The 22959-nt window shown below is 46.4% G+C and overlaps 1 protein-coding gene across 6 annotated transcripts in view; it reads left to right on the top strand.

Annotated features, from left to right (window-relative positions):
- Rere (arginine-glutamic acid dipeptide repeats) overlaps positions 1-22959 on the top strand; it is a 186164-nt gene that overhangs the window by 126806 nt on the left and 36399 nt on the right. For all 6 annotated transcript variants that reach the window (XM_051173787.1, XM_051173788.1, XM_051173789.1 and 3 more), the window contains one exon: positions 19864-19944. In XM_051173787.1, coding sequence (XP_051029744.1) covers positions 19864-19944 — 81 coding nt within the window. The remainder of the gene's footprint in view (positions 1-19863; positions 19945-22959) is intronic.

Genomic DNA, 22959 nt, shown 5'->3' on the forward strand with positions numbered 1-22959 from the left:
ACTTAAGTTGTTGTTTTGTTTGTTTAAAGCCCAGGTATGCCTCTGCCAGAGACAAACACATCTCTGTGAGTTCGAGACCAGCCTGGTAGCTATGAACTACATAGTGAGTTCCAGAACAGCCAGATCTGCATAATAAAGAGATCTTGTCTTTAAAAAGAAAGGACCAAAACTTAAAAAAGGTTTTAAAAAGCAACATTGACTCCTTTATTTAAAAAGGAGGGAACAAGCTGGACATGGTGGTACTTGCCTTCAACCCCTGTACTCTGTGAGTTCAAGGCCAGCCTGGTCCAGAGAGAGAGAGGGAGAGAGAGAGGAGAGAGAGAGACAGAGAAACTCTGTCTTGAAGATGGGGTGCAAGCACTAACTTTAAACAAATACACTGTTAAGGCTTCAGCCAGAGTCACTACTAACCTTGCAATTGCTTGACAGTGTGGCAGGCACCTCCGTCCTTGACAGATTTAGCAATGAATATAAATGAATGACAGCAACATAGTTTAAACTTTTCTCTGTGCCTCTGCTGTTCCTAACACTATTCTGAGTCCCTATGGCTGAGGAGCTAGACAACACTTGGTTAGGGTGCATAGAGGAGGTTTTGAGGGGACCTTGTGGGACAGGAAGGATTTCACCAAGCAGCATGGATACCCAGCTAAAGGAAGAACACTGAGTCATGAAGAGTGGGGTGGGTTGGTAATAGACCACCTGATTTCAGTGCAGTTTGTGGTTTGGGGACAGCAAAGAAGGCCTGTTCTGCCTTGCAGTCCTGAGAAGTCTGTATCTGCCTTTGAGAGTTGGGGTGATGGAGTTGGGACTGCCTCTGAGGATCAGCCTGATTTACAGCGTGGGGAGTCCAAGAGGGAGGGTTCTGAAGCCACACATTAGTCACTGTTGGAGATTTAAGGTCCCAATACCTTGACCACAGGAAAGATCAGCTAGGTCAGAATCCAACAAGGCCCTATCCAGTGCTGATATGATCCTGGAAACCACTGGACTGGGATGATGCTTGGAAAAGGTGTTGAAAGATGTAGGTTTACACCTTTGACTCAGCATGCTTTGCAATCTGGAGTCACTGGAAGACCATTCTACTTGAGCCTTACCCTGGAGATTGTGAAGAGGAGGAAGCTGGAGAAAAGATAGAGAAGCCTCATGGAGTAGTCATGAGACTTTTAGTATCAGGTGGTGTCCTGAGCATTTACACATGGAGGAGTGGTACTAGACACAGGCGGCCCTTGCCTGGCTACAGAGCACATGGCCGTGGCTCACAGTGTTTGCTCTCCATTGTGCTCCAATACCCCTCACATGGCCAAGTCACAAGAAAAAGAGAGCCGACACCTGGGTGTAGAGGAGGCTGGTGCTGGCCTGACGGCAGAGTATTTGAAGGGCTGTGGAAGATGGAAATGGATGTAGCAATTAGGAATGAATGAAGCTTGTTGAAAGGAAAGGTCCTTGGTTTGCACAGGAGGCTCAGTTGAGGGAAGTCAGCTTGAAGAGGTTAAGCTGTAGAGCAGGGTATGAGGAAGGGCCAGAATAACAGTACAGTTTAAGAAGAGGCCCTCTGAGATGGCCGGTGATAGAGACAGAGATACTAGAAGATAGGGGAATGGTTTGGTTCCATGTTTAACTTGTTAGACATTTTGTTAGGAAATGAATAATATATTTTTTTGAAGGCTAGGTCTCAGTTAGCCTAGGCTGGCCACCATAACCAGGCACGATTTTGAACTTCTGACCTCCTGCTAGGATTATAGGCATGAAGTCACCATGGCCACATGCAGTACTTCTTTTTAAGATGGCATGAGTCAGTAGGGACACCCCACCCACCCCGCAGAGTCCGCATGGGTGTGGCCAGGGCCTGGACTTCCTACTGTCCAGGCAGAGCTGAGGCAGAAAGTGGTAAGGGCTGTGGGGTTGTTTACAGGGTTGGCCAAGACTGAGGCTGGAAAGCTCTTGCTTTCCTTGCCTTTAATAGAAAAGATGACACAGCTGTCAGGAAATGTGTATTTGTAGATTAATCTATAGCTGAATTATCAGAATTCTTGTAAGGTGGTGACTCCCCTGCCAAGTTCAGACCGATCTCACCTGCAGCATGGGATTTCCTGGAGAAGTTTGCCTGTCTCTCTGTCATTGTGTGTCATTGTCATGTCTATCCAGAGTCCCCAGCTCCACAGATGACTTGGAGATCAGGACAGAGGTAGTAAAGGAGTGGGTGGTCAGGGGCCACCATCAGGGATTTTGTGGGTTAATGTTAGACTGTAGGAGTCAACAAGAAAGACCTTTAGTTCTTGTGTGTGGTGTGGTTCCCCACGAGCACCAGAATGTTCAGACACGGACAGAGCCTCAGCAGGTATGTGGGCCAGTGTTCATGTTTTGACAGTGATACTGACAGACAGGTGCAGAAGCACTTAATAAACTGATCAAGGCCAGTGGGTGGGCTGCCACTGACTGCACTGGCGTCCTGCCTGTGTTGGGAGGCACTGAGAGGGTGCTGTATGGATTTTAATGTGAGGAAGAGGAAGTTGGAAGTGGAGGACACTGGGGCATTTATAGAGGACAGTGTGGGTCAAAATTGTGGTGATACCAGTAGCCATTTGGGGTTGCTACTGTGATGTCCCTGGCTGAGAATAAGAGTGGTCTGAATTATGTTGGAAGAGCAGAGGTGGGAAGGAGGGAATGTGTGCAGTTGGCCATCAACTGAGGTCCCCTAGACAGGGACACAGCCAATGAAGTTGCTTATGACATGGCTTCCAGCTTGCGATGATGACCTGTTTGCTACAGGCCTTCCTAACTGAGATAAACTGAACATGTGGGGTTAAAGGTCTAATACCTGAGATTCTGAGGCATCATCCTGTTGTTTGTTTGCTTCATCACTTAGCAGAGATTAAGTCTCTGCTCTGTGCTAGGCATTGTCTTAGAGCTAGGCACAGAAATAACTGGTCAGCTTTTCCCCCTGTGACTTAGTAGATTAGGGACAGACCTTTGCTGATGATATCTTACAGTAGCTGTGGGTGATGATTCCCTGTGCACAGGAGAAAGGATTGAGAAAAGCGTGGCTAAACTTAAAATGGGACTCTAGTCCGTAGGATTCCCTTTGTCACCATGGTTTCGTTTTCTTTGAAGCTTCCTCAGTATAGTGTGTTTTATCAAACAGGCTGAAAAGGCCTAAGACAAACAAAAAAAGGCACGGAGGAGCTTAATGTGTGGATGATTCACTTCCTCTTTGAAAGGAACATTTCTTTCATCCTTTTTTAAGCCTGCAGGGCATAAAAACATTTTTTTTTTTTTTTCTGCTGTTAGCAGATTAGATCAAATTGCATGAGTCCCACCAATGTCTGCCCTCTGAGCAGCCCAGGAGAAGGGCCCACAGACCGGAGTGGAGCAGTGTGGGGCCGCTACCTCTGGTCTCAGAGTCAGCTGCATTACCCCCAGGGAGAAGAGCTGCTGTGTGGGAGGCCTCCAAGCCCTCACTCGTGTCCTGTTACTCTTCAGTTGTGACCTCTCAGAGTAAGAAAGTTGTCTCCCACACAGTTTTCCCCTTTCTCTTTATCCTTTCCCCTGTCTTCTGCTTACATCATACAGCCCTCTGTCTCACTGAAACAGCCTCTATAGCGTATGATTTCTTAAAGAGAATTTTCACTGCAAGGACAAAAACCAGAAGTGAAATAGCCCTGAATTCTGGTGGAATCAGAGCCTTGGACAGGTATACTTTCAGATGAGTGTAGACCCTCCCGCTAAGAAGGAAGCATATTAATTCAGCAGTTATTTATTTCAACAGTTAGGCTCCTCCAGGTGTCCAGAGACTGCTAACAGGAAACGCCATTGAAGACACCATTATTAAATGGCTTTCAGTACAGAGGTCTCTGTCAGACACCACCTCAACAGAAGGGGTGACACTGCAAGAAGTCAGAATGCGGGGAGACCCCTGGAGGCCAGCACCGAGAAGGGTGTGGTGCTGAAAGCTCAGTAGCCCTCCCTGGTTCTGCAAGGTTAAAGCTAGAGTCCGATGGATCTGGTTGATGTGGACAGTGCTTGGTACTCCAGAGGATTTCTGTGTTCCCCTTCAATTGATGCAGAGTAAAACAAAACAAAATTTCCCCTCCTGTCAGGCATGTTGGCACTCCTGTAAAATCTCAACATAGAGGAAACCACAGTCAGTTGATTCTGAGACTCAGGCCAGCATGGGTTACATAGTGAGAGGCTCTATCTCAGAAAGAAAAACAGTGCAAAAGCATCTAAAAACAATGTTGCCTAAAACCACACCCTTCCCCCCAAGTTTAAAATGGCATGCTGTTTTAGTCTCTCATGCAGCCCAGTGTGGCCTTGAACATGCTGTGTGGCCAAGGAGATTTCAAACCTCCGTCTCTCCTGTCACTGCGGCCTCCTGTGTGTTTGACAGCAACAGTGCACATCAGCCGGCCGTTCTGGCATACAGTTTTTGTAGGTTTTTCATCGTGAAGATGTAATATCAAATGTACATATGTTGACATTTAAAATAGAATGGGGGTCTGAAGAGATGGCTTAGTGGTTAAGAGCATTTGCTGCTCTTACAGATGACCTAGACGTGGTTCCCAGCGCCCGCATGGGGACTCACCACCACCTATGACTCCAGTTCTAGGAGTTCCAATGCGTTCCTCTGCCTCACAGGTACTGGGCACATGGTACACAGATACACATGAACACTAAACACTCATACACATAAAAAATGTTTTTAATTCTTTAAAATAAAATTCTGTCTTTAAACTATATCTTTTGAATGTTAAGTTCTATGCTGATTTATACCCATTATCATTGTTTTAAAAATATAGGACAGAAGGGCTGGAGAGATGATTCAGTGGTTAAGAGCACTGGCTGCTCTTCGATTCCCAGCAACCACATGGTGACTCACAACCATCTATAATGAGATCTGGTGCCCTCTTCTGGCCTGCAGGCACACACGCAGGCAGAACATATAAATAGGGGTGTGTGTGTGTGTGTTTGTGTTCAGCACTTGAGAGACAGAAGTAGGTAGAGTAAGTGAATCTGGGGTTTGAGGCTACTCTGGTCTACAGAGCAAGTTCCAGGACAGCCAGGGCTACAAGAGAAACCCTGTCTCGAAAGTAAAAATTAAAAAGAGAGGAGGAAAGATAAAGACTGACCTTCTCTGATGCATGAATCCTAGATTGAAGATTTGTAAATGAGATTTTGAGGGTTTGTAAATAATTGCTTAGAACTATTCGAATCGCCAGTTCTGGGCACCAGGGTAGTCCTGGGGGCCTGATACCCTGTGGGCTGGTGGGATAGAGAGGACTATCATGGGACATGACCAAGTGGTCATGAGATGATGGAACCCTTCCTGCCCTTGACTTCTGGAGTCCATGCTATGAGCTCACACTACAAGAAAAAATGCACAATAACCCCTCTCCCCCGATAGCAGACCCTCTTTAGATCTGCTATTTAATGTTATCATAGCACATACCTCACTCCAGCACACCAAGTAAAGTGTTTAGGTTGCGGCTGGAGATATGACTCAGGGATAAGAGCTGGCTGCTCTCACAGAGGACCTGACTTCAGTTCCCAGTACCCACATTGCTGCTGACAATAGCCTGCACCTCCAGGTCTAGGGTATATGACACTCCTTCTTGGCCTCAGGGACTATACACATGCAGTGCACATACATGCATGCAGGCAAGCACTAAGGTACATAAAAATGATAAATGTTAACTGTTTTAATGATGGAGTATTATTATCACTGGGTCCATTTGAAGTCATTAGGCAGCCACAAACTGTTTTTAGAAAGGTTAGGCTTGGCCAGAATGCCAAAGTATCTAAGGCATAAAACAGATTAAGAATTACCCTTCTTCCAGATACCACGGATAGTTTCCAGAACATCTGAGATGTCAGGTTCAGTGCCGTGGCTTCATGGCAGCACACTAGGCAAAGTAAGACTTGTCATAGCTGCTGGCACAGTGTGCTGGCTTAGGACACGGGTCCTAGGTGTTCCGAATGTTTCCACAGACTCTGGTATCTCGGACTGGTCATATCAGGCATTACCCTAAAACACTACAGTCAAGCATTTGGAAATTCATTTGGAACCAACCACCGGCATGGCTTCCAGGAGGGCCTTGATCTTCTCAGAAGTCTGCTAAAGAGAGGAAATGCATTGTCTGTAGGCCCCAGTTAACAGCTGAGGAGTTTCTTGTTTATTACAAGGCAGTTGTGCCTGCAGCTTTGTTGTGTGGTATGTTCCTTTAACATCCTAATAGTCGTTATTTTCCTTCTGGTGCTTTCTTGGGCAGCTGATTTCCTCTGAGCAGCAGGTCCCCTGGCTTGAAACGGCAAAGCTGCATTTAGATCAGGTTTCTTACATGCTGCCGACTTTATCTCATTTACAGTGTCACATTTCTGTTGCCATACACTGTGATCTGGGCCTCCCCACAGCATTTTAACAATTGGTAATTGGGCAGGAAGTGTGTTTTTGTTACAGTGGCCTTTTGATTTTGATTTTATAGTCATGTCGTGTTTAGCAGAGAGCAGAGGTGGGCAAGTGGTGCCCTGAAACACATTTTTGACAGAGAGAAGTCTGTTGTTTCAGCCACTTGGCTATCTGTCAGCTCTTCTCAGACTTCCCCCTTGTGCTGGTTGCCTGGCAACCTGGGGCTGGAGCAATCAAACCGTGGCCAGTGCTTTTCTAAGCCCAGATTGGGAAATGATTTATTGGTGGAACTGTAAGCACCATAAACCAAGCCTTAGAAATGAATCTCTCTCTCTCTCTCTCTCTCTCTCTCTCCCTCTCCCCCTCTCTCTCTCCCTCTCCCCCTCTCTCTCTCCCTCTCCCTCCCTCCCTCTGTTCCAGTTTATAGTTACATTGAAAAAAGATAAAGAAGATAATTGAAGGATTTTTATCTCTCACACACACAGAATAAAATTAGGGCCTTGTTTTTTTTTTTTTTTTTTTTTTTTTTGCCTCCACATATTTTTATTCTTTGTGTTATTGGAATTTCTTTTGATACAGGGTCTTACCATGTAGCTCTGGCTAGCCTGGAACTCCCTACATAGACAAGGCTAGCCTAGCACTAGAACTCACAAAGATCTGCCTGCTCCTGTCTCCCATTAGTTGGGATTAATGACTTTGCCACCATGCCTTGCCAGAAACACTCAAAAATTTTAAGCTAGTACTTTATGTGGTAAATGAGACACCATCTTGATGAGAGACTCAGTCCATGCCAGTGACTTGCAGAGGTTAACTATGGGATCTTGATAGAATCTGGCCTGGAACCAGGGCCCAGCCTTCATTTAAAAATAAATAAGTAAATAAATAAATAAATAAATAAATAAATAAAGTGCATTCTGATTTAATGAAGCATAAAATATCTGTACTTTCTCCTTGATTTTTGCTTTGAAACTAAAACTAATTCCCAAAAATAGTCTCTTTTTAAATTTTATTTCAAGGACTGGAAAGATGGCTTAGCCATTAAGACCACTAGCTGCTCTTCAAGAGGTCCTGAATTCAATTCCCAGCAACCACATGGTGGCTCACAACCATCCATGATGAGATCTGGTGCACTGTTATAGTGTGCCCAGCTGTGTATCCTGGTGCACTGTTATAGTGTGCCCAGCTGTGTATCCTGGTGCACTGTTATAGTGTGCCCAGCTGTGTATCCTGGTGCACTGTTATAGTGTGCCCAGCTGTGTATCCTGGTGCACTGTTATAGTGTGCCCAGTTGTATTCAAGTGCATTATTAGTGTGTTTGTGGTCCTTATAAATAGATAGAGCTAATCTGTTTGTGTATGCAGTTTACACACAGCTGTGTTAGTGCTCCCTCAGTACCAATGTTCTCAACAGAAGTGAGGTCATGGGAGCACTGCTGTTGTAAACAAAATCCAGCAGAGAGAGCGCCCTTGTGATTGGCTTATAGCAGCTTCCTTTAGGAGCTTCCTGGCAGTTCCTAGGAGTTTGCCTGGCAGTGGTGGCCATCATTCATGGTGGATGGGAGACAGGAACTCGTGGTTGATGAGGAGGTGTGGCTTCCGTGGAAGAGCTCCGTGGCTTCGTTTCCTGAAGTGACACTGATTTTCCTTCCCTTTGGGCTCTTGGTCTCTTTTGTTCTTCTCATTTGAGTCAGGGTCTCAACATGTAGCTATGGCTGGCCTGGAACTCACAGAGATCAGCCTGCCTCTGCCTCTAACACTCTGGAGCTAATGGTGTAAGCCACTATACCCATCTGATTTCCTCCCTTTGGGGGTGACATCTTAGCTGAACTATGTCGGGTGAGGAGCCCAGGCTCATATCACATGAAGGGAGGACACAGGCTCCACACCTCTTTCCCAGGAACGGAACCGAGCTTGTGGTGACTTTTCCTGATTCAGGAAGTTGAGATGTGGCTTATTTACCTTGAAATCACAGGTCTGTGTGAATATGGGTTATCATTTATCATTGCCCACAGTTGTGACAGTGTGGTTATTTACCTCTGTAAAGGTTGTCATTTGGTGCCGTGGGTGTCTTGTTATTTGCCAGTCACTTGTAGATACATATGTATATATAAAGCATAGGTGAACAATATATAAATAGTACATATTCATATGGAATATAAATGCATTCACACATAAATATATAACTTTATAATGCAAATGCTTATAGATACATGTTTTTGAGCCATAGCCTCCTGTAGCTCAGGCTGTTTTTTAATTTGCTAAGTAGCTGTGAATACTCATCAACTTCTGGTCCTCCAGCCTTTACTGCCCGGCACTGGCATGTTTTGCTATTGCTGGTGGTCAGGGAACCCAGGGTTTCATCCACAGCCCTTTTCCTTTTTTTTTTCCCCTTCCCCTTTTCCATTTATTTATTTATGAGTTTCACAAACAGCTTCCTCACTGAAAATGTCTTTTTTTTCCTTTGCATTTTAACAGAAAATCCACATTTCCTTTTTATTTTTAACCCCCCCCCCCCTTTGCTCTGTGCTGAAGTCAACTTTGTTAATGAAAACTGAGCCTTTAAACAGCATGAGTCTGAACCACTTTCTGGAGCATTTTATGGAGACCCTGGGATGATATCTCAGGGAGAGGATGGCTATTTGGGTTGTTATTACTGCCAGGTTATTTTTAATTTGAGTGTAGCCGTGTAGCCAATAATTGGCAAGATGCATTAGGCAGCTGAATCTCTGCACCTGTTGGTCTTCTGTTTACCTAGCCTCTCACTTGACTGGGCCAGTGCTCTGAAGCATGCCCTCTGTGGCAGGGCTTGAAGTAATGGAAGGACTTCAGTGTGCTCCACACAGTCATCTGACTCAAGAGTCATAGGCCAAGGTAGCTAGGAGGGCTCAGCTGCTACTTCAGCCATCTAATATGAGGTCGTCTTCCTACTGGGTGTGTGGTCTTTGAGTGGAAATAATAGTAATTTTCATTTGCTAGCAGAGTCAGCCTGGCCAGGGGGTAGTTGTCGTACATAGATACTGAAATAGGGAATTGTTTAGTTTGTGGATCTTATGTGGGTATCTGGTAGGGTGGGTATAGCTTGGATCCTCAAGTGGGCCTGTAGGTTTGCTTGGAGAAGATGAGGCATCCCTGGTGCTGTTAGTTGTATTTGGAACCTTGGCAGTGGAGGCCTATCAGGCGATGGAGTGAAGCCAGTCAGTTGGAAGGATGGTGGCCACCTCCAGATCACTCCTGTAACTGGTCAGCCGGTGATGGAGGACCACCTGCCCCATGCCATCAGCTGCTGGGGCTGTAACACCCAGAGCAGCCCAGTTCTCTGCAGTTCAGCAGCACCACATACATCAAGTCTCAGGTCACATGATGTCTAGAACTGGGTGTTGTTAAAGCAGAGCATGCATATTGTCCCAAGAGCAGTTTGCTTCTTATTTGCACACATACTTGACTGATGTTGAGATTGAAGAGTTTGGTTTGTTTTCTTTGTTTTTATCTTGAGATAGGGTGTCCTGTTCTATACAGGCTTGTCTCAAACTCATCCAGTAGCTGAGTCTGGCTTTGAACTTCTGCCTCTACCTCCCAAGTGCTAGGATTACAGATGTACACTTTCCAGGTCTAGGTGAGGTTAAGGTCATATAAGAAAGCTACATAAGAGATCAAATCACTCCTAACAACAAACAAAAACACCCTGAAAACAGCATTAGACATTCATTCTTTCTTGCAGTTTCTGTGGAGGGAGCATGCAAGAGTGGCTCTGCGGACGTGAGATGTGGTAGGGCTCAGTCAAATGCTCTGGGTTTGAAACCCTTCAAGGCCCCTCCACTGCCAGGCTGGAAAGTGACAGCTGGAGCTGCTGAGGTGAATTTATCTGTTCTGTCTGATGGTTCTAGAGTGGCTGAACTTGTGTGTGTGTGTGTGTGTGTGTGTGTGTGTGTGTGTATGGTTGGGGGGGGGTGGCATTTTAGACAGGTTTTCTCTGTATAGCCCTGGCTACCCTGATGACCAGTGTGGAATTAAAGGTGGGAACCATCACCATTCAGCAACCAGTGGCTGAACTTCGATTACTTTTGACATTAGTTACTTTTCTGTCCCTGTGATAAAATGCCACGACCAAGCACAACTTAGGGAAGAGAAGAGAGGTCATAGGGCAGCAGGCAGCTAGAGCACCTTTAGTCCCAGCACTTAAAGCAGAGACAGGTGGATCCCTGAGTTTGAGGCCAGCCCGGTCTTGGTCTTACAGAGCAAGTTCCAGGACAGCCAGAACTACACAGAGAAACCCTGATTCAACAAAGAAATAAATACATAAATTTATTGATATAAGCTGTTTTCTATAACTCAGCTACAGCTGACAGCTGTAGGGATTCAGGGAGCTAAGAGCCTCTACACTAGTTTGCTAATAGGGAAAGAAGTCTGGAAGTCCAAAGCATTAGCATGACTAACTGTAGGTTGGATTCCCACACATACAGAGCTAATAACCCTGAGGCATGCCTGACTAGGGTGTAAGATGGACCCCTGAAGAGCCCTGGGCTTTCAAGGCTGTGTTTCTAAAATGGTCTAGTCCCTACCTGATTGCAGTCATAGCAGAGTGTCCACATGAATTCAACACCTGAGGTGCCACTCTGCAGGGAGAGGGTGTGACGGCTGTGCAGTGGCTCTTGAGGTCCATGCAGGAAGTTAGCCCAGAAAGGCTTTGAGTGTGGTGGCTACCCCTCCAGGGAGTATGCTGTTCACAAAGTGAAGCCTGCAGTGGGAGTGAGCAGAGAGTCCTAGGATAAATGAACGCACAGAGCACTTAGCAAGCTCCTCCCTGCAAGGTCCAGTTCTTTACTCGGCCCAGGGACACCCATCTGGGTGACTGTTGTGGCTGCCTGTGTTGCTATCACTGCCATCATGCTTTACACTGAGGCCTGAAGGAACCACACAGACTCAGGGAACAGAGTCAGCTCTCTAGGCTCAAGACTGGTCTGCTCTGAGCATGTGGCCTAGGACCCTCAGTGCTGTGTCCACACTGATTGTTATGTTCTTAGCCCATAGCCTCATATCCGGACAAAAGACTGGACTGTGCCTCTCTGAAAAAGTGTGTTTTCAAGTCTGACTCTGGAGAACACACCACATTTGGAGAGAGTGCCCTGGGAGATGGCTCTTGCAGAGGACTGGGTTCAGGACCCACATGATGGCTCATAACCATCTGTAACTTCAGTTTCAGGGTATCTGATACCCTCTTCTGAAGTCTTCTGGCACATGCAGACAAAACACCCATCCACAGAAAATAAAGTAACCCATAAAACCCAAGATGTGTTATTAAATAGTTAGAAACATTTGAGGGTGGGATTAACCTTTCTGAAAGACAGTCATTTGTGTGTTTTCTTTTATATGGAGCTTCTAGAAAATATTTTTTATAATTCAACAAATAAAAGGGACCACTACTTGCTCCTTTACAGTTCTTCAGTCTTTCTGGAACTTTGCCATCTTGCAATAGAGTGTTAATGTAAAACATAAAATAAATTAGAGATTTGATAACAACCAATAAAAAATAGTATTTGTTTATTTGGGTTTTTTGACATAGGGTCTTACTGTGGCTGGCCTGGAACTCACTTTGTAAACCAAACTGGCCTCAGACTCATAGAAACCTGCCTGTTTCTGCCTCCCAAATGCTGGGGTTAAAATTGTGTGCCACCATGCCTGTCCCAAAAGGGTAGAACTTTTTATTACTGTCCAGTTTGCTATGCTGAAACTGTAAGTTAATTAAACTTTAAACTGGATTGGAATAACACTAGCCATTCAGCAGTGCATTTAAACTGGAAACTGAGACCAGGAGCAGTGGTCTTCTCCGCCTGGGCACATTGTAGTGCTGTTTTGCCAAAATGATGTCTTACCAGGACACCTTTCATTAGTGTGTAAGTGCTTTAAAGCACTAGCAAATGGCACATCTCACATCAGAAGGGCAGTGACTCTCGGAGGCTGTGTCTTAGTTTGGTGTGGGTGATATTTATTGATTACTGGGACCATGTATGCTGCACTGGCATAGGTTGCCACCCAGTGGGCTGTCATCAGGTCAGAGCAGCTGCAGTGTAGGTGGCAGGCATGATGCAGCACACGTCCCTTTCCAAGACCCCTCCTCAGCTGCGTTTGGGATACTTCTTCCCCTGCCTTTCTACTTTTCATTTTCTTACTCCCTGGCTGATAGGCTCACACTTTGTGTCTGTCTCTGGGGGGTGGGTTGGGAGGGTAACTATAGGTTGCTTACTTGCAGATCTGCCTGCTTGTCAGTCCCCTGAGAACCAGTGCACTATTAACATAAAGTTCTGTGCAACAAACAGTAGAGGAAAAAAAAAAAAAAAGGTCTCACAGTGGGGCTCATTTTAATGCCTACGGTGTTTCCTAAACTGTTATGTAAGAAGACCAAGCAGAGAAGTCATGGCAAGTTTCTGACTGATCCAATAGTTAAAATTCACCACAGGGAGTTCATTTAGAAAGCTCTCAGCCAGTGGCTAATGCAGAGGTGTCTCAGTCTGGGATGCAGCCTCTCCCCTCTCTTGTGCTGCCTTCCTGCTGCAGATGGAAGGCTTTGGAGGGAGCCATGTGTGCATGCGATCTAGAGGTAGAGGTACACCCTGCCCTTCACAGGACTTACTCTGTCCCATCGCTCTTGGGGCTGCTGTTCAACTGGATGCTCACAGTCCTTTATTATTATTATTATTAATTGTGGTTTAGTTGCAGGGGGTAAGGTTTTTTGTGCTTTTTGTTTTTTCGAGACAAGGTTCTCTGTGGCTTTGGAGGCTGTCCTGGAACTTGCTCTGTAAGCCAGGCTGGTCTCGAACTCACAGAGATCCACACATGCCCCTGCCTCCTGAGTGCTGGGATTAAAGGCATGCGCCACCAATGCCCAGCTGCAGGGGATAGGAATATTATGTAAAAGACCAAGTTGGGAGTGGCTGAGACAAGAATAAACAGTGAGGGTGTCCTTTCCTTGCCTATTTGTAGATAATTTTTGAATACTAAAAGGGCCAGCAACCACCACTGACTTGCACATTGCTTTAATGTCAGCACCCGTCCAATCTCAGTTCCCAGTTTATGTGTCACCTTTGCCCTTCCCCCACCATGAATCAAGGATTTGGTACCATTGCATACCATCTGCTTTCCTCCTATCAAAAATGGAAGCTCTGCCTCCTAAGGTGGCTGTGATGATTGAAGAAAGTCCTGCTCATAGAGCCTGAGGCGGTGCCTATGCAAGGCCGTGTGCAGCCATTTTATTGCTGTGTCAGGCAGCACCTCACCACCATCTCCATGCCGACACACACACAAAACTGCAGCCATATTTGTTGATCGTAGGACTAATGCTGAGGCTTCTTATCCGGGCCCAGCTAGCAGACTAGGTGGACAGGACAGGACAGGACAGAAGAGTACAGTGGCTGTCTTGTAGGCTGTTTATATACTCCCAGCTCACAGATAGGTTTGCTGGAGCACACAAGGAACCTCTGAACACATTAACCTGTAGGGGAGATTAATGTTACTGCATTTCAACCTTGATCTTTTTCTTCTGTAAGTATCTCCATCTCAGGAATGGCTGTGACTAAACAGCCATGTCAGAATTCTCTGTGAAACAGAAGAGTAGACTGTCTTAGGGCCTTTTGAATACTCTTCTCCTTTCAACCCCTTTCCACCTGAGAAGTTTTTAGATAGTCATGGGTAGACGGGTATATGAAATAGATGTCTAAATCAAACATAACTGATAATAAATCACAAAGAAATGCATTTGAAAGTGATTTGGTATGCATCTCACTGTTTATTAGCAGTGAAAACATTTGCATGCTAGTGATGTGGGTGTGCTTATTTGACGTAAAAGAAATCTTGCTTGAATAATAATGCAGGATGTTAAGCATCTTTGGGGTTTTTCAGACTATTCAATATTTAAGTTTTATAACATCAATGTTGAGAACACAGCTTCACATGAAAACATAGCACAAACGGCAGAAGTGTGATTATGGACTTTTCAGAAATGGCTGGGAATTCTTTTCTAAACCCAAGCCAGGACTGAACAATTTTTATGAAACTCAAAAGCAATCTTTATTAAAAACTTTTTTTGTATACACTGTTAATTTGTATGTGTCAGTACATTTGTGTTGGGGCATGCTCATACCATAGAGGACAGCATGAAGGGATTCTCTCCACCTCCAGGGTCCTAGAGATGGAATTCAGGTTGTCAGGTTTAGCTGCAAGCCCCTTGACATGCCAAGCCATTCACCAGCCCTCAAAGTGTCAAATTTTAAAAATCTGGTTTTATTTTTATTTGTGTGTATGTGTGCATGTTTGCACATGTGTCTATATGAGTGACTGCCTTGTATCTAAAGGTGCCTGTGGAGGCCAGCAGACCATGTCGGGTCCCCTAGCCTAGAGCTGAGTTACAGATGGCTGTGAGCTGCTGGGTATGGGTCCTCAGAAAGAGCAACAACAAAAGCTCTTAACTTCAAATAGAACTTTCTTTGAAAAGAAAAGAAAAAGCACTCTCAATACTACATAATCCAAAGGTAGATTAATTTGATCCTTAAACAGTGAGGAAAATATTATAAGAGCAGAAAACTTCGTAAGCACAGTAACAATAACACTTCCCTTCGTCTCAAATCTGAGTCAAGATGTTTGCTGTAGCGTTCATTAGCACCTGTGGTGTGATGTCATGCACTGTGCATGTATGTGTGCTCAGCAGGCTGCAGTGGATGGGTGGTTGCTAACAGAAACATAACTGTGTGTTTGAGTTTTTTATTATTTTCTAATTGTAGTATGTTCAGAAACCTTTTACTGATGGCCAGATTTTTCACATTGTGTTTTAAATTCATGGCCTCATTTAGGTACTGGATACTTTTTTTTAAAATTGTTTTTTAGAATTATTTCATGTGAATGAGTGTTTTGCCTATATGTATGTAAGTCCACCATGTGTGCCTGGTGCCCTGAGGTCAGAAGAGGGTGAGGGTCCCCTGGAACTGGTGTTACAGATAGTGACAGCCTCCATGTGGATGCTGGGACTCAAACCATCTGTAAAAGCCACAAGTGCTCTTAACCACCGAACCAGCTCTCCAGCCCCTATTCACATTTTCTAAATCCAGCCCTTAAGTTTTCCCTGTTGGGAACTTGGGTGGAAAAACCTGCATCAAACTCATGAACTAAGTTGGAACATCAAGAATATTCTCTTCGCCATAGATAAGTAAGTACAGGTTTCTGTTTGGGTTTCACCTGCCTGTGAGGATGCAGAAATAGAAAACAATGAGGTTTTGCTCCCAGACTTCACACTCAGGTTACTTGGAGGTGAAAAAAAAATACCAAAGAAACAAGTGCCCACTTCCCAAGAGCCTCAGCACCCACATACAAGTGAGGTGATGCCCTGGAGCAGGAAGCAGGGCTACTTAGCACTGGTATGTGACCCAGCTGGTCCCCACAGTTTAAATGCACGCATCTTCTCTCTCTGTTGCCCTTGGCAGCCTGGCATTCTGATATCTATGCCATCAGGGCAGAGACAGCCCATGAACTTGAACTTGGTAACAACGCTCCTCTCTGAACCAGTCAGTGTAGTGATTATTAAACTATTATTGAAACCATAAACATGAATGTCTTCACATGGAAAGGGTTGTGCAGAGGGAATGGTGTCCACAGCCTTAGAAGGCAGTCTTACAAACTGACGGCCAGTTACTGTGTGTTATGAGGGCTTGGCTCTGCTTCCATTTTAGAGGCCACTCTGCATTTCTGGTAAACCACAGGTGAAGTCGTCCTGAGAGGCAGATGTTTGACTGGTTTTGAGGCCTGTGGCTTTCCATAGAGAAATAACAGCACAGGCCACATGAAGCTTTTACTTCTTCTTCTTCTTCTTCTTTTTTTTTTAATTAAAATGGGGCCAAGGGGCACTTTGTACTTGTCATGCATGGCCAGTAGTGATAGATCTCCATTCACCATCAGATGTCAAATTCATATTTCTGGAAGTGCAGTTAGTTTGAGGTGTCTTTAAGACTCGCTGACTGTTCTCAGTGCCACTGGGTCATAGATGCAGCCTTAGGGTACAGTGACCATCTTGCAAGGAACTTAGAGCCAGGCAGCAAGAGGTTGTCCTCAGAGTTTTGGTGAGCAGAAAGCCCAAAACTCTGGGAGCACATTTAGAGGCTAAGAAAAGAATTGGGCCAGGTGATCCAAGAAAACCAGGAGACTCTGTTGTCAGGAATCAGAGGTCAGGTTTGCTCTGAGAACTCAGGCTGGTGGTTCTTGTTTGTTTACTGTGGGGTGTTGGGTTTTTTGGTTGTTGTTTTGTTTTTGTTGGTTTTTCCCTTTGCTTTACTTTTTAAAGCAGGGTCTGATGTAGCCAGGCCAGCCTCAGACTAAGTACAGAAGAGTGGTTGAGTTTCTTACCCTCCTGCCTCCATCTCCCAAGTGCTGTAACTCTAAGCAAGCCCCATGTTGTCTCATAATCTTCAAAAACTTGGAGGATACCAGCTGCCCAGCACCCGAGGGAGGGAAGTTGCGTGGGAGAGGATTCCTGCCTTTGCAGGGTTTAGAGACCAACTCAGTGAAGTCTGGGAGCAGGAGGGATTTGAGTCTGTATTTGAAATGAACCTTGGAAACAGACTGGCATCCTTAGACATCTGCGTGGGGGTGGGGGGAAGGCACTAAGTCAGGGCTCAGGTGGATGAGCCTTGTCCTGCAGATGTTAAAGTTATTCTTAGACAGGGCCTGGGGAAAAATGTAGCTTTTTTGTTGTTTTGTTCTTTGAGGCAGGGTCTCATGTAGCTGGTGCTGTTTTCAAATCTGCTGTATAGATGAGAATAATCTTAAACTTCTGACCCCTCTTGCCTCCACCTTCCTAGCACTGGGATTACAAGCATGTACTTAAAATCTGTAGTTCTGAAAATTCCTTGGCAGAGGCTTGTAACAGGCTATATGGTGTGAGCTAAGTTCCTGGAGGTGGGGCCTAGACCTGTGCTGGGGAGGGAGGGAGGGAGGGAGGGCTGAGCAGCCCTTGTCAGGAGGACTGAAGAACTGGCAAGCTGATGGTAAATGGACTGGAAAGTATAGTTTCAGGATAGCCACCAATATAGACTGAATTTCATAGGAAATGTCAGGGAACACAAGGATTTGTGAGGCTGGGTGACCTTGATCTGTTTCTTAACTCTCTCTACCTCAGCTTCCTTGTCTGTAAAATGGGAGTAATGGTAGAACCTCCTTAGTTTGGCAATGACGTGATAGATACTTAATAACTCCTGTTGGTTGGAATTGGTTTGAATGGTGTTTCTCACCCTCCTGTCACATTACCCAGATGTTGCAGAACCAGCCCCTTCCCTCTCTTCTGGTGAGTATGTTTTCTGTTGCTGAGCACTAGTCCTACATCCGACCCCACAGCCTGGCACTTCACCCCTAGACTGTCTCCTCTTCTCAGAGCCCCCCACCACCACAAGTGTTGCCCCTCCCCCTGGTAACCTGCCCCATGCCCTCGTGCCTTGGTGTGAAGATGTTCTGTATTGCCAAAGGCCACAGTGTCCATGTTGGCTTCCTTAGTGAGCAGGTCACATGACCCTTTCTTCTTTGTGCTTGGTCAGGTCCTACCTCAGAGTGTTCTAGAATGACTCTCCATGCCTTATCTGCTGAAAGTTTAACACATGTCCTGGCAAGGTTTTTCAGAGTCCCTCCCAGTGCTAGATGTTCAGTAAGTTATTAAAGTGAGTTCCCGGCCTCATTTCCTACCAGTGTAGTGTGCCAGCCTCTCTCCTGCTCTGTTCCTGGTCCATACTGGGGCTTCCCCAGGAAAAGCTCCTCCCTGTGTGCCATGGCCCTCAGCTCCTCGGAGCTCTGTGCAGCCTGATGCCACGGTCTCTTTTGCAGCAGTCACTTTTTCTGCATACGTTGTCCTTGTGGCTTCCAGAATGTCCCTGTGCCCTTCTTGGTCCACTTGAAGTCCAGCTGGAGCCCACCTGGCAGGGTTATGCTCTTCCTTGACACTTCCCCTAAGTCAAGCGGAGCAAGCTTCCTCCTAGCTCCACCCACCACCCTTTGTTTCTCTACTGCTTTTCTTAAAGGCCCAAGAACCATCCATACCTATTTGCTCCTCTCGGCTGACTGGAACTCCTTGAGGGCAGCGCTTTCTTGTTCTAGTTCTGGCGGAGATGCGTGTGCAGCTTCGGATGCCTGTTGATTGTATGACTGGTGCAGAGAAGTCAAGTACCACAAGTCTCTTCGTACCAGAGGAGTGTGTGCTGCTTTCTTGTGCCTCACAGATTGTTCTCGCTGAACTGTATCAATTACATTGGAAATTGACAGTGATGAGTCATATCCTCGCAAAGGGAGAAATCGGAACTCACAGAGCCTGCAGGACTAGAGTAGGAGGTTGCAGATGGGTCTTGCAGGCCAGGTCTGGCCTTTCCCAGCGTTTGTCCCGCGGGTCTCTAACACCCGGAGTGGGAGGCCCCTCTTCCCGGTGGGCAGGTGATTTATTGGCTGGGGCGCTTCCGTGGTGATCACTTGTGAAATGCAGGCTGATACCCGTGCCTGGCAGGAGCGAACACCTCAGCCACTGGCCGGAGCGGCCACGGGGGTGGGCACCGGTGTGGGTTTTGCTGCCTCGCAGTGGGCGTGTGGCCTGGCCCGCGTGGGGAGCAAGTTTCACTGCTGTGGTGCCCCGCCCGCAGGGAGGACCCCAGAAGGCCGCGGCGGGGGCTCGGCCGCCTGCGGGGCCGGGCTGGGCGGAGCCGAGCAGGCCGCGGCGGCGATCCAGGCCGCTTTTTGCAGCTGCCCGCCGCCGGGCTCGCTGCGCTCCAGCCTCCTCCCCCGGCGCCCTCCGCTCCCCGCGCCCCGCGCCCCGCGCGGCCCCGCCGCGGTCACACGCTGAGCAGCCCGCGGCCGCCTGGTCCTGCGCTTTGTGGAGCCCGGGGACGGGCGCGGCCTCCTTACCTGTGGCTGCGGGTTGCGCTCGGATCGGAGGTGGGGGCGGCTCGTGGAGCTGACCGAAGTGAAAGTCTGCGGGCGGGCGGGCGGGCGGCCCGGGGGCTCGACCCTAGAGGCTCTCGGCTTCGGGGCTGCGGGCTTCGGGTGGGCTTTCGTGGTAAGGGACGGGGGAGGAGGGCCGGAGCTGCCCGAGACACTTCTGCGAAGGCAGCTGCTTCCGCGGGTGGAAAGCGGCTGTGCTGGTTTATTGCAACGCGGGCTGTTTGTTGTTTGCACCTTCGTGCAGCCCAGGGTGTCAGGAGGCCGCCCTAGCTCCGCTTGCCTTTCCCGAAATGCGCGGCGCGGCACTGCTTGTGGTTCCCCGCAGGCCGGGGGCTGCCCTGCCCTGCCAGCCGGTCCCAGCTGTGCCGCCGAAAGCCTCCAGCCTGGCTAATATTCCCGAGCTCAGAGTTTTCTGCGGTTGCTATTCTGCTGATTGCAGATATCTTTGCTTTGCTGACATCCTGTTTTGGTTTTGGTTTTTACGTCTCACTTGTTTCTTTTTTATCACAGAAACGCTTCGTTAAGGGGCTCCGGCAGTACGGAAAGAACTTCTTCAGAATCAGAAAGGAGCTGCTTCCCAATAAGGAAACCGTGAGTACAATCGGACTTTATGTAACTTGGCTTTTCCCCCTTTGCTCTGCTCATGCTGCTTCTCCGCATCTGAGCTTAGGAAATGGTTCCTTTAACCCCGCACGGTGCCTTACTCAGGCTGGCCTCAGATTCCGTGCGCTCTGCTTCCTTGACTCCTTCAGCTGGTGGTTTTCAGAGAGCAGAGTGACATATTGTGCTTATCCTCCTGAAGAACGCGTTGTAACTGGAAGAACAGAGTGGGGGGGGGGGCGCTGGAGAGTTACATCTAATTTTAAATCCAGTGGCTGGAATAGGAAATGGTATTTTATCGCTAGTTTGGATTTGGTAATTATCAAAAGTCATCGACCAAGCCAAAGGATAGAATTGAGAGGTTTATGGAATTCACTGCCACCGTTTTAGAAAAATACTTTTAAATCTTTGTTATCCCAGCGTTAAATGTTTGCACTTTGTGGTGAAAAGCGGTTTTTATTGGTTGCTTAATGGGAGCTTTAAAAAAAATGCCTTTACTTTTCAAACGTTGAGGGCCAAATGCTCCTGATGAACGTGGACTGGAGTTTTTGAAGGCCTGCTGTAAGGCTCAGGCTCTGTACCTGGGATTCCTACCTTCTGGAAGGTGGGGGAGGACCACCCACTTCACCAGGCTGGTGGCTTCATGCTCGATCTAGTAACCGGAAGTACCTCCGACTTGGGAGGGGGAGGGTTGTGATTGATACTTTATCTGGCCACACTTGAGCTTTTGGGAAGAAAGGAATCAATCCATTTGGAAAGTGGATGGTAGGGTTTTGTTAGTTTGATATTTTATTTTCTGTTGGTGCTTACTGATTCCCCCTTTTAAAAATGAAGGTTTTCTGGGCACATAATGTAGAGTACATGTAGGATCCTGGTTAACTGTTAACAAGGAAAAAGGTTCTGAGATTTCAAGTGCATCCCAGTAAAGTGAGGGCTCCAGCCACTGGCAACTAAATTAAAACTGAGTCATTGTTGTGCTTCTAAATGTGCTGAGATGTGCCACCAGAAAACCTTTGAAAACCCAAACTGTGGGTAGGTGTTATTTTAATGTATTTTATGTGGAAATGATGTGTATTTCTTATTTTCTAGAAGAGGTCTTGCTAATGAAGAGCAGCAGTGATGTAGAAATCCTCCTTAAGTTTTCTAGGAATTTCATTTGTTTCTAAATTTACTACATAGTCTAAAAAATTAAAATAACCTGACTCAAACGTAGCAGTTTTATTTGGGGAAAGAGTTAGGGAGTGGATGCGCCTACAGTTGACAATCGGTCTTGACCTGTCAGCTTAAGTCCTTTTGGTTACAGGTGCTGGGATTGGCCCTTTAGCTGTAACCTCGGCCTTCCCGACCTTCACTTTTATCTGTTCTTTTTTATCTGCTGAAAGTTGTAAAGCATAAAGATCTGATAAAAGAAATCTTGACAATCATTTTATCTTGATGCTTTGGGGAAAAAAAGTAGTACACTCTAGACTTAACTCAAAATGTTACAAAGTGGCAGGAGTCGGTGCTGGGTTCAAGTCAGGGTCTTGTGCTTGCCAGACAGCTTTGGAGACACAAGACTTTTACTCAGCTTTGTCTCCTTAGCTGAAACAGACCTGACTGACCTTTCACCTTGTGCTGTGTTGCTCACCTGTTTTCCTAAGTAGAAAGTCAGATTTTCCTAATCTAATCTGTTTTCTTCTTGGTTGCCCTTATCAAACGGCTGATTCAGTGACCAGCCCTGTGAGGTGATTTTTTTTTTTTTTCTCCCCGGTCCTCATTCCAGAGACATTTTCCTTCTCTGTTATGGCTGTGCCTTCTCTACACTGTTCCCTCCTGCTTTCACTCAAGGACAGCAGACTTGCTGTGCAGCCTTGGAGGACCCCTGCAACCATCCCAAGGCCCACTCTTCATCTGATTGCATGGAAGGGGTTTGGCAGTGGGGCAAATCTGTGATTGTTCTAATCATGGGGTGAGGCATGTCTTGTATTTTCCTTGGCTATCGACCTAGCTAGGCTAATCATTACAGCCCAGTGAGAGGGGAGGGCAAGGGTCACATTTCATTTTTGCTGCAGAAGATGAGGAATTTTGAAGGTGTCAGTATTCTAGAACTTCCTTAATAAAAATCTTATGGTTATGAACCTTTTTATAGAGAATTCTTGTAATCTAGATGTTTTCCCACATTTTTTCCCCCCTGTTGGGTTATTAACTTGTTTCTTTGCTATTCTCAGATGACTTGAAACATCAGAAGGGCATTAGTATCCGAAAGAACCCTGACTGGCTGGGCTTTGGAGCGGGGTCAGCAGACCTGTGCTCCATTGCTGGCCTTGCCAGTAACTAGAGCACTTGATCTCTCTGTACAGGGTTTTCTGCCTTAGCCTGGTGCTAAGGGAAGTTCCGATCATGTCTTGACAAGTTACTGAAAAGTTACTGTTTCTGAAATGGTGTTTCTTTGCATGAGACAGATGTCCTTGGCCTCTAAAGAAAAAGGAGGTGGGTGGGCCTGAGAGAGCCTGGGTACATGGCTCAGTGCTAAAGAGCACTTGCTGCTCTTGTGTGGCCAGAGTTCACTTCCCAGCACCCACATCAGGTAGTTTATTATTATTATTACTATTATTTTTGGTTTTTCAAGACAGGGTTCCCCTGTGTATCCCTGGCTGTCCTGGAACTCACTCTGTAGACCAGGCTGGACTTGAACTCACAGAGATCTGCCTGCCTCTGCCTCCTGAGTGCTGGGATTAAAGATGTGACAGAGTCACATCAGGCCTCTAAACCCCCGATGATTCAAGCTCAGGAGGTCCAGCACTCTTTGTAGGCATCTGTGAGCACACATGGGCATACAGACATAAACATAGAATGAATAGATTATTAATTTTTTTAATTTATTTTATGTATATAGATGTTTTGTCTGAGGAGATCAGAAGAGGGTGTCAGTGGGTCCTCTGAAACTGGAGTCACAATATGGGTGCTGGGAATTGAACCTGGGTCCTCTGGAAGAGCAATGAGTGCTTTTAACTGCTGAGCCATCTC

The sequence above is a fragment of the Phodopus roborovskii genome, unplaced genomic scaffold, assembly GCF_943737965.1.
Source record: "Phodopus roborovskii unplaced genomic scaffold, PHOROB, whole genome shotgun sequence".
NCBI classification, from domain to species: domain Eukaryota; kingdom Metazoa; phylum Chordata; class Mammalia; order Rodentia; family Cricetidae; genus Phodopus; species Phodopus roborovskii.